The 12178-nt window shown below is 37.9% G+C and overlaps 1 protein-coding gene across 1 annotated transcript; it reads left to right on the top strand.

Moving 5' to 3' along the window:
- Positions 1-660: 660 nt before the first annotated feature.
- Positions 661-9343, top strand: LOC139961637 (kelch domain-containing protein 10-like). Its single transcript, XM_071960972.1, has 7 exons — positions 661-870; positions 2730-2863; positions 4066-4305; positions 4915-5181; positions 6097-6211; positions 6734-6873; positions 8344-9343. The coding sequence occupies exons 1-7, from the start codon at positions 798-800 to the stop codon at positions 8545-8547; spliced, it is 1173 nt and encodes a 390-aa protein (XP_071817073.1). The 5' UTR covers positions 661-797; the 3' UTR covers positions 8548-9343.
- The last annotated feature ends 2835 nt before the right edge of the window (positions 9344-12178 follow it).

Raw genomic sequence — 12178 nt, 5'->3', positions numbered from 1 at the left:
ATTAATGAGGTTATGGGGTCAAACATAAAAATCTTTACATTGCAATAACTCTGCAACCTTAAGTTGGATTGTAGCCAAACTTAGTATACAGTTGTTGGTTAATAGCTGGTACATGTAGCCCTCATTTTTGGGACCATTTGGGCCCCAAAATATTCCGGGCCCATGTTTGGGCTGGGTGGTTCCAATGTTATTTCCATCTCAAATGCATTTTGGGACACATCTTTGTAGGGAAATTTTTTGGGACCATTTGAGCCCATAATTTCTTTACATTGCAGACATGAGGTCATCTAGGTCCCCAAAATCCATTTGAAAGAACAGTATTCATACGATTGGTAATACAAGATCTATTTGCCCCTAAACATTTATCCCCCAAAATATGGGCTCAAATAGTTCCAACAATATTTGGCCCCACAAATTCGGGACCAAAGAATGTGTCAATATTTGAAGTCGATTGACCTTCCAAGTCTTTGAAGCGGATATACTGGCGATTTTAACTTTTAGTCCGAAAGTTAGGCATCAGGGTATTATCTCTTGTAGTGCTCGACATGACATGAAAGAAGAGATGACAACACATGTAAGCGATGGAAGACTCAACCATGATTAGTCGTTTTATGTCGTGTAACTGGTATGCGTATGATCAGCACACTGATGGTATTACAGCTGTTACTACATCGAATTTGATATGTGTACGCCGATGACTAGCCCAGTGATATCGTCCGTTAGGCCCAGGCTAAGAAATTAGTCATTTTTATTGCCACTAAATGTAAGATAACAAGAAATGCAGATCTACCACAAGGATGGATGAAGACAATTATAATTTTTCCGTAACTATTGGAAAAGTGTTCACAGTTTCGCTAGTTTCCAAACCTGGTGAGAGTCCTAGAGTGACTAAGTTAGTCCTTACGGTAACACTAAGTAAGAGTACACTAAGTTTGAAACTTAGAAATAGGCATTCGGCATAACGTTAGGCATAGGTCTACTGTAGGTTACTGTAGTTATCCCAAGACGTACAGTAGGTCTAGGATCCTGACGTCAGACATAAAATAACACCTAGGCCTAGAAGGATGGGTTCCACACAGCAGTAGTTACGCGAGATTTCGCTGGCATCTATACAGTCAAAATCAATCAGGAAGAAATATGAATATCCTTGTTAATGATGGAGTGTCAAATAAGGGTTCAAAGTATTGGGTATTTCACATTACATTCTTTGAAACTTTGGTGACTAACATTAACAACAGGTAGTCTAACTCAACTGTAAGACTTCTTAGTTCTTCAAAGAAATTCCACAGTTAATATTCTATAGTATAGGCTAGATAATAATACACCACATTTGGCATATTGCAGGAGCTAGCTACAATATACTGTAAACCACATCCACAATTTGAAACTGCGGTGATGAGAATTGACTTTGCTAATATTTGGAATTCCACTGTTAACAGCTGCCAGTATAATACAAAAATATGAACATGTTTTGCCCCTTAAGTTACTGCCTGAGGATAAATGAAGGCAGTAAATACAACTTAATTGAAAGGTAGCGGAGGGAAGAACTTGATTCATTTCCCATTTACCCCAGCAGCGGGATAAGTAGCACTCTGCTTCAGCTAGATTTGCATTAATTAGTGTGCATTTTTCTATTAGCAGATGAGATCAAAAGTTCTAGATACACTACAGTAAGTACTAGAGACACTGCACATATCGTAAAAGTCTTCTTCATGATATAATCATATAAGCCTGCAAAAGTAAAATACTTAGTTCTGTGGAAGTTAGTTTATATATTGTGTGGCTAGGAAGGCATTCAGTTTGATAAGACTAAATATATGTAGTGACATATATCAATCACTATTTGCTCAGCAATTACTGAACCAAGTATGCATAGAAGGAAACTGTTGTTGGGAGCACAGGACGAGTGCACCCGTAAAATAATTAATATACTTAATATGACTTCCGAGATGTTCCGTCTTTTATCCAGTTGCCGGGTACCACTATTCACCAGATTCACTCAAGTTGCTTGAGCATAGTTTCCTATAAGGTTTGTGAAACCATAAACTGGTTGTTACCATCAATTGATGGAAGTCATCTGAACTGCTGAAAGGGGGGGGGGAATGTGGTACAGTATGGGTGGAGTGCAAACTGTGAGGGTTACTGCACTGGGGCATGTTATTTTGATATCCAGGAGCAAGACACAACACACAAGACATTCTTACAAAATGGATCCACAGTGAGTGTTCAAACATACCAAGCACCAAAAATTTCAGTTTTGGGAAATCTTTTCAACAAAAGAGCACTTCTTGAGTGCACTTTTTCTTCCTTAATTTGCAGCAACAAGGTGCTTTTCAATTAAAAACACAGACACTTGTTATGTAGAAAAATGGAAATAGGGATACTTCTTATATATACATCCAAACGAGGCAAGTGACATTGCTGCTTTTATTTCCTCGACTTGTTGTGCGATTTATGAACTATCAATTTATGTGTGTCTTCTGAGCACACTATGCTTTCTAACTAGTTCCACATATTTTTGCAAACATTTTTGTGAAGCAGTTCAGAATGTAGTCTTGTTTGGTTTGTAATCTCAAGGGGGGTTCTTGAAACTGAAACAAATCCCTGATGCTTATTCATAGTGTACAACTTTACACATTGTCATTCCTTTCAGTATTTGTTTAGACACAATAAAATTACCTTTAAAAAGAAACTAGAGCTAACCTTTGGTCCCTCTTTCTTGTATCTAGACAAGCCACACAAAGGTATGCCTTCCGCAAGAAGTGGTCATGCTGCTGTAGCAAATAACAAGAATCTTTACATTTATGGCGGATACAATCCTGACCATAGAGAGACGTTACCTTATAATCCATTGTTCAAAGAGGTAAGTACTGCAGTGATAAGGAGTTACCTTATAATCCATTGTTCAAAGAGGTGAGCACTGCAGGGATAAGGAGTTACCTTATAATCCATTGTTCAAAGAGGTAAATATTGCAGTGATAAGGAGTTACCTTATAATACATTGTTCAACGAGGTAGAGTATTGCAGTGATGAGGAGTTACCTTATAAGCCATTAGTCAAGGTAAAGTATTGCAGGGATATCTGTTCTCCTGATGAGTTTTTGTGTTACTTTGGAGAAGCTGACTTAAAGGTACGCTGTATTGGCCCCACATATGCTAGATTATTCAAATCTTGCCATCTTTGGTCAAAATTCTTAAACTGTTGGTATTGCAATCTTTGAGGAAATTTTCCTCACTGGGATATTCAGTCATCTTGTGTGTACCTTAAAAATGTCTGAGAACAATTTGGAGAGTAAAGACCTCCAGGAAAGTACTTTTTGAAAACTTGTAGCAATTATAGCGTGCTATAGTTTGGGGCCTATACTGACTACCTTTAATGTAACAGAGTTTGTGTTAGTTAGGGTAACCATACATCCTGATAATTCTGGATTCTGGTCAAATTTTAGGTTGCAATCAAAATTACATTTTACCTCATGCAAACTAATCTTTCCCCCCATCTCTAAAGTCTTTGTGACGTTTCAAAATATGCATCACTGTACGTGACTGTTTGGGAAAGTAGCCGTGTTCAAAACACAAACAGGATTGATGGCCCCATATAAACCCTGCAAAGCAAACCAAGTACTAACACTAACATTAATTTAGCTATTTCATGATATTAGGACATACTCTCCAATTTAGAACCCTCTAACAGGATGCAGTGTCCCATTTTTTAACTGCATAAAGATGGTAATCATAGTGTTAGTCACTACTTTGTAACTTGATTATAATTAAAAAGATTAAAACTTTGCATTCAGCTACGTACTAACATGATAGTAACTGCACCTATCAATACTGCATGAAGAACTGACATAGACTGGTTGGTGTACTATAAATAATTGGGATAAAACAGGTCATAGAAATGAATATATACAAACTTCCAAATAGCTATAAATTAAACAGCAATGTCACTCACTCATCGTCAAACTTCAACTGACTATCACAGTCAAACAACAATTTCTGCTGGTTGACTGTGTACATGGTCCAACATAATATAACTTGCTTTTATAACTACCTGTCTTCCTAATAGATGTGGAAGTTTAACTTTGATGACCAATCATGGCAACTGATACAGAATCGTGGAACGACACCTTTCCAATTGGCTTCCATGTCTATGGTCAGATGTGGTGACATCATTGTCCTGTATGGAGGGACCGGATACCCGTTTGGGTTCCAGAAAAGTTCGTCGCTCTATTGTTTCGACATCAAAGACAATAGATGGCGTGTCATGTCAGGGTCAAAGCAATTACCAGAGAGCACTTATGGCCAAGTAAGTCTTATAATGTCAGACACTGATTAGGAACGTCTATTCTACATGGATATATATGCAAATAAGGATGGTTCTTTTAAGTTATTTAAGCTTTCTTTAGGTAGCCAGAATTTTGCATGATAAGTTTCTTTGAAACTCTCTGGTTTCTTTTCATTTCAGAGACCAAGTTATATTTCTGTATTCTCTCATACATGCTATTACATATTCTATTATTATAACATGACTTCTGTTTAATACACTTGCTATTTTCTCACCATGCTATTGCAACTGCATCACTGATTTTGATATATAAATCCGATTGTAAATGCTTCATCTATTATGATATTGATTGTAGGCCCATTACAAAAACTGTTATAAATGCATTGTGAAAAACAAAAAGAGTAGTAAGTCTGTTTAATACCGTACTAGAAGGAATCTGATGGGTTTTTGTTATTCTCCTTTCATAAATGCTTTTGAAATGAGGCCAAACTTTTCTGAAATTATTGAGTAGTACCTCTTGACACATGAGCTGTAACAAGCTGATCAGAAGTTTTTGCCCTATGGATACTATTTTGATACAAACAAAAAATCGTGTTTTCTCTTTTTTCAAATATTTGAATCTATTCGCAGGCGATGTCAATTATAGGTCCCAACCTCTTTGTGTTCGGAGGAACCAGCGGCTGGGACTACTCTGCAAATGTACACAAAACAGATCTCAGGACAGGGGTTTGGGAAAAATGTTTCGATTTTGAAAAGCACATTACCATGCTAGTCAAGGGGCAGTTGAATGACGATCATGTACCTTATCCACGCTACAGACATGAGATGCTGTCAGACGAAGAGAATTTCTATGTCATAGGAGGAGGAACTTCCCTTCATGCGTTTGGCCTGGAGACAGTGAGTGCCAGTCATTTGGTTCGTTCTGTTAAAGGCATTGAAGACTCGCCCCAAACCGCGTGCGGCCATCTGAAAAAGTGACGTTTTGTTTGTGTCGCTACAAAATGCAGACAGTAATGAAACGTGATACCTTGTCATCTTTGGCTGGACCTGAGATGTCCATCTCTGTATCATTTATATGTCCATTGCTGTATCATTTATACACTGTGCTGTGGGTATTGACCACAGCTGTATGTACTGACTGTACACTAGTGTCTAATTACCGACGGTAGCAAGCTGTGTGTGTATTTTCAGGGATCGATGGTGGTGTCTAACACTTCTGTTACACCTCATTCGAAACTAGGTCATATTACCGGCATGAGACGTTTCTTTTTGCGCGAGTCTTCACACCTTTAAGGCTCTCGTTTAGACCAAGAAAAAAGGCCATAATTGTAACTTTGTCATAAATATTCCATTTTGAACTCCTTCCTTGATTTTTACAATTTTAGGCAGGAAATGGAAATTCCAGTACAAAACACAAAAAAAGCTTGAAGATAACTGGAAGTGTCTCCTTCGGTACTCATCACTAAGTAGCTGAGTTGTAACAAGATGTTAACCATGTGACTTACAGGCTGTGAAGTTATTGAACATTCTTAGTTACCTTTACGTAGTTGTAGGCCTAATACACAATCACAGCTTACATTTAAACTGTTTCTATGAACATGAAACCCAAAACAAGTAAAAATTGAAATTATTCAGGACCTTTATACACATTCAGGGATCTTCCTGGCCTCCTGGGACAGTCAGTAAATCTGGGAACAATTTTAATCCAGGGTTTGCACATGAAGTCCTGGGGGTTGGAACGTCTGGTCACCTTAATGATTATACATTTATCACTCCTACGTTACAATTTGTCTGTGTTTCTTTCTTCCACAGATCCATGTATTTAACACAAAGCTCTATGAATGGAAAAACAGAATTACTTTAGCAGATCCCGTACACGGCTTCCCTACAAAGAGGAGATGTCACGGATGTTGTCAGTTGGGAAATAGTAAGTAATTTTAAATCAGACAGTAAAAACTTCTGTTAGAAGGAAACTAGAAAGCCTTTGGTTGTTATGGAAACCATGAAAATTGCCATATCCATGTCTGGCAGTTATTTTATTGCAGGTGTATCAATGGTGCATCTATGTAGAAGTCATTTTTTCTTCTTTCTTTCTTTTATATCCGTTCTACTCAAGATCACAAGTGTTGACAGACATTTGTGTACTGATGGATAAAACATCACTTTCCAGTTTGCGAATGAATAATTTGTTGTTTATTTTTGTGATCTTTAATGAGAGTAGTCCTGCTCAGTGCAGAAGAACTGCTTTCCAGAGGAGCCCTCAATACAAAATACATATACAAAATGATGCAATAGAAAAACGGTAAACATCCAAAAGCACAAAAAGGACGACAAAAAGATAGACAAACAAATATCAGACATCTAAACAAAAATTTACAGAAATTTAGTTTTGCTTCTTTGAAATTCTGTTGACTAAATATTTAAACTTGTGTTTCCCTCTTCCTTACAGATGGATATATCACAGGCGGTTTCAATGGCAGGAGAATATTTGACGACATATGGAGACTGAGCATAGACACGTTACAGTGGATGAAACTAGACGCAAGACTACCCGAACCTGTTTACTTTCATTCGTCAGCAATAACACCTGTAAGGTTTACAATATCAGATTCTTTTACAAACTTTGTAATAGGTGCATTTAAAATATCACATTTATGTTTTTTTTTAATGCTCTTTTGTGCAATATTGGCAGATTGTTAAATGTTGAAAATTGAAGTATACAAGTTTCATTCGATGAAGGGTTACATCTTTATCAAACTGTTACTAACTACATTGGTTGTTACTGCTAGTGGAGGTAAGGGGAGGGTGGCATGAGCGACTAGACCTTCAAAATTTTGGCAGATATCATTTTAAATAATTATAAACATTTCATTCAATTATCCAACCTGGACAAGCAATGGAAGTCGGAAAAAACCTTTTTGGTTACTTGCCATAGGCAGACAATTAACCTATGCAGTCAAGTTGGCTTGTTTGGGGGTGGGGGAGGGTGGGGGATTATGTGTGTATGTGCTACCCTAGCTTGAAACCACAATATCTCAAAATAAGTAACTTCTGCAGTCCTCATACTTTTCATGTGGCTTCCCTATAATGAGTACAAGAACCTTATCATTTTGGGTTGAGTGCATTTGGGGTCAGCAGGTGGAAAAATGTGAAAATCTCCAGAACCTGAACATCAAGGGAGCTCATATATGCATGTAGGATAGCCTTACTTTGTAAAGCCTTATAAACACAAACCTTGTAAACAGGATATTCCAAGATATGTTACATCAAATTGCTCATATTTGGCATGTGTCTTTCTTATAACCATATTATTATGGGTGGAGGTCGAAGGGCATTTGGGGTCAGCAGTAGTCCAAATATCAAATGGATCTCATCAGATTAATAATAATAATAATAAATAACATTTATATAGCTCTTAATGCAGCGTTTCAAAGCGCTTTACAGAGTAGGAAAGAGACAAAGGAAACCAAGGAAAGAAGAAACTAGGAATTAAACAGAAATGATTCAAGTTGTCTCTTGAAAATACAAAGGGAGGGAGAGTCCAAACGTGAAATTGGAGTTTGCTCCAAATAGGAGGCGCAGCAACAGAAAAGGCACGATTGCCATAACGAGTGCGGGTAGATTAACTGTTACAAATGCAAATTCAGCCCTTTGTTGTTAGATTGAGCATTCTTCAGGTCTGGAAATGTGATGAAAAAAAGTAAAAACATCAAAAAGTCATGTAAAATAGAATGGTCCTTTTTCTGCTCGTAAATTTGCCCAAGATAAATAATGATAATGTGCTATGAAGATATCATATGAGTTTTTAATTTGAATATAGAAAATTCGTAGAATTTAACATTCAAGATAGTGTGGTTGAGTTAGTAACCCTGATTTTAGCCAGCTATATTTTAACCAATCTCTTAAAACACTGAAAGTGAGGGCAGTCTTCTTCTTCTTGGAGGATGTGCGCATCCTCAGTTATGACAATAGTATAGTTATCTCTTTATTGTCATGCAGTTTGTTTTTCTTAATCACTTACACAATTTCTTTTTTCGTCCCTTTCACATTGAATTCCAGGAAGGCTGTTTGTATTGTCATGGCGGTGTCATAACTCAAAATGGATCCAAAAGAACTGATAAACTAAACTTTATCTGGGTGTGTGTGCCTAGTCTTGTAACTATAGCATGGAGGCGGATATTGAAATTCAATCCGTCCGTTCGTAAGCTGAGTGACGAAGCACTACGAGGTCTCGGAATTCCTCAACATATAGTGAAGAGATGAATTATCCTAATACCCCACGATTTGTAAAGCTTAGCGATGATGTACTTTGGAGTCACTAGGTCATATCTACAAACCCTGAACAGATTTGCGTGCTTGACCACAGACGATCAAGTAACAGAGTCTGGGAGTACTACCTATGCATATAAATCAGAGATGAATTAATTCTGTCATCGGCGAACTAAGCGAATTATGTACTTTTTAAAGCCTTGGAATCCAGCCACATTTATTATTTCAGAGAAAATGGAGAAATTCATGCTGCACAGAAGATACATGTGACTTCTATGCTGGAATTTACCTTCCCATTACACTTTCACCAATCATCATATTTTTTTTAAGCTTGGGGTGGAAATAAAATTTAGATTTCTTCAGGAAATAATCATGTTTCATGTCTTTAAAGTTACATGGCAAATCGCTGAAAGATTACATACCTTTCTACCATTTTACAATTTTTTGGGGGGGTCCTTTTGGACATACATAGGCTATCAGAGGGATTCTAGAAGATAAATGTGTGGAAAAGAATGCCAAGACTTAGAAGTTACACTGCCATGTTACTCTGAATGTTGTTACAACAGACCTCTTGTGCAGCTGTGTTGTTTGAAGACTTGCGGTATAGTATCATAATCTTGTGTCACCTGAAGTCAAACATTAAAATGCATCTTAATGAAGAGTTGGATCAGTTGTATGCAACTTCTCAGACCCGGCCCACCTCATTTTGTCTTTTAATTTTTTGTATATTACTTGATTTGGTTTGATTCATTGAGCTATATGTAATTGAATAAAAAATTGGAATAAAAGACAGACAGAGTTAACTTGCTATCATTTTACTCACACTGTTGGAGGATCAAGGCATGTATAAAACTAAGTGTAACACCTCACATATTAAAGTACAATATGGGTTGTTACCTTGTTAGGCCATATCGTTTGAGTTTATTTTCTTTGTTTCATTTTATTTTGGTTTCACTTTACTTTTCAGTACTGAGTGACTAAAGGTGGAAGTTTGTGTTGGATTGCTTTATTCTGGCCTAGCTATGAGATAATCACACATTATTGGATATACCTCGGTCTACCTACTGTAAGAAGTTTGTTCCATTGTTTACCAGTTTACTGTTTGGTAATGAGGGAATAACCATTCATTCAAACCTTGAAAATTTTGTGTCCCACAAAATTAAAGATAATGTTTTATAGTTTCATTTTGAACTCTCCCAAAAACTTTATTGCCTCGTTGTTTCATAGTTCCTGGTGCAGTTTCTGCGGACTAGAGTAATACTTTATATTTTCAAGTATGCCCACCTTATTCTTCCTTTAATGGTCTAATAACTTGTTAAGCTACGTACGCTGTGGATAGTTTAATGCTTAATGCAGCATGAACTCACATGATCATTTACATTTCAAATGACCCCCCTGAAAAAGAAGAAAACACCAGTCCAATATTTGAAGTATTTATATGCTCCACCAAATGAGTTAGAGCCAGAGTGTATCGTTAATAATGAGGGATGCCTGAAGGCAGGAAGCATACACAGAATTTCTTCAGATAGTGGCATGAAACTTTATGGAAGGGCTAGAGCCGAATCAAGGATTTTATGAAGGAGGAGGGTGGACCTGGGGTCATTGAGGGTTGTGGGGGAGGACGCAAATGGTGCTTTCTGAGATACATTTGCACTATAAAAAATGATAGGGAGGTTGTTGCATGTCGCCCTCATCACCGTTTGTGCATGCCACTGCTGGAAGGCATTTCAGATTGGCCAGGGAAAACACTGGCAGATCCAGGATGGTCGGTTGGTTCCATGGGCGTCAACAGGTGGGGGACGGGGGGGACATGTCCCCCCCACTTTCAAAAGTGGAGGGGATATCATATCATTTGTCCCCCCCACTTTTCAGAGCAGTTATTAAAAAAATCACATGCATATGCGCGATTTTCTATCACAATTGCTGAGCTGATTCAAGTAGAATCTAACTTAAGAATCATTATCAATAAATTGCACTGGAAATTAGAACAGTGCTTGGCCCTTTATCCCCCTTCCTCCGATATTCACCCTCCCCGCTTCGTCCGAGACCTCTGATAAAAGTTTGTGCGATGTTTGAACGATGTTTTAGAGTGTTTTGTGGAAGCACCCCTTCTCGCCAGAAATGGAATTCCCCTTGCCCTACACTGTGAATCAGAGAAAACGACGCATTTCAACTTGAAAACAAGTCGAAGACCCCACCAGGAAGGTAATATCATATATTTTAGGCCCTACAGACAGTATTCTGCCTGTATGCAGGGTATTATATGATACCAAACTACCGAAAATATTTCGTTTGAGATGGACGCTGTGTAATTCGTTTCCCTTGGTGTCAGAACGGCATCTTTCTACCAGTACTTTCTGTCGGAATTTAGTTTTGTGAGACAAAATTTCTCCTCACAGATCTGGTTCTGATGTAACTAAAAACGACTCAGGAAGGCCGTCTCCTGCGATCTAGGGGGTCTTATGTACCCAAAATTTTCTGGTACGCTACGTGCCAACCAATGGTGGCGCTCCGCTTAGATAGTATAGTGTCCCCCCCACTTTCTGAAACCTGCTGACGCCCATGGTTGGTTCATTGACGATCGGTGCCCTGCTGGAAAGGATCCATCTAAGGGGAGAACGTTAGGTGGTTAGCTGCAAAATAGTACCAAATTATGTGCATAATTGGGTTAATTTAAAAGTCACGGTTACTTAAAATAAATGTTCTTGGTACGTTAACGTAGCAGACTACCGGAGCATAGTTATTTCTAACACAGGTAAAACATACGCGCAGCTGGCGATTTTTGTTGTTGGAGTACAGCGAGGGATGAATTATGAATTATTCATGTGGGTGTTTGGTGTTTTAAATATGAATTCACTGTAGTCACGACCTGTGAAAAAGTACGTAATCAGAGATAACGTATAACTAAGGCTACATGTTATAGTGGCAATCGTAGTGTATACTGCACGTACGTACTGCTTATAATTGAATGTCGCTCTGATATATTGTCCATGCATGGACTCCCATGCATGGAAAAGGGTTGAAAGCATGGTCCAGATACTGAGCTATTATATACTTATAATAAAATTAAGGAGCAAGTATATAGTAAAGGCAAAGTATAACGTGCGCAAGTATGCCTAGGCCTGAACATTAAACAAGTTATATCTAAATCAACAGGCTAAATGTGTACCTGGGTCATGATATGGTATGCCATATACTAGTTCATGAATCACGCTAGGCTAGTAGTAGTACTGTCACAGAGTCAGTAGCTCATTGACGACAGAAATTTTTGTACTATAAAAAAATATGATAAACGAAATACTTATTATTAAAGGCCTTAAATAACTGATTGATTTCTTCAGTGAGGACGACTCATGCCTACCCATAACAATAGCACTACCATAACTGTCGGAATCTTCGATCGTGACCAACATAACCGGAATACAAAGTTACCGGCATCTTTACCAAACGCTGGTAGAAACTTTTTTGTTGCTCGCTTTTGTACGAAAATTTCTGCGAATGAACGCTCTAGAGCACGCGCTGTTTTAATATCAATTAATCATAAGCTTAGTCTTGCAAAATATATGTGTAATTCATATCCTTCCCTCGCTGAACTACGAAAAAACAAAATTGCGGGCAGCCCGGA

Source organism: Apostichopus japonicus, chromosome 20 (assembly GCF_037975245.1).
Source record: "Apostichopus japonicus isolate 1M-3 chromosome 20, ASM3797524v1, whole genome shotgun sequence".
Lineage (NCBI taxonomy): Eukaryota > Metazoa > Echinodermata > Holothuroidea > Aspidochirotida > Stichopodidae > Apostichopus > Apostichopus japonicus.
Note: the sequence above shows the minus strand (reverse complement) of the source record. Positions and strands in the feature narration are given on the sequence as shown.

Coding starts and splice junctions, on each gene's coding strand:
- LOC139961637 (XM_071960972.1), top strand. CDS start 798: ATGGATGAAGACAATTATAATTTTTCCGTAACTATTGGAAAAGTGTTC. Junction 871..2,729: donor TTCGCTAGTTTCCAAACCTG/GTGAGAGTCCTA, acceptor TCTTGTATCTAG/ACAAGCCACACAAAGGTATG. Junction 2,864..4,065: donor ATAATCCATTGTTCAAAGAG/GTAAGTACTGCA, acceptor TCTTCCTAATAG/ATGTGGAAGTTTAACTTTGA.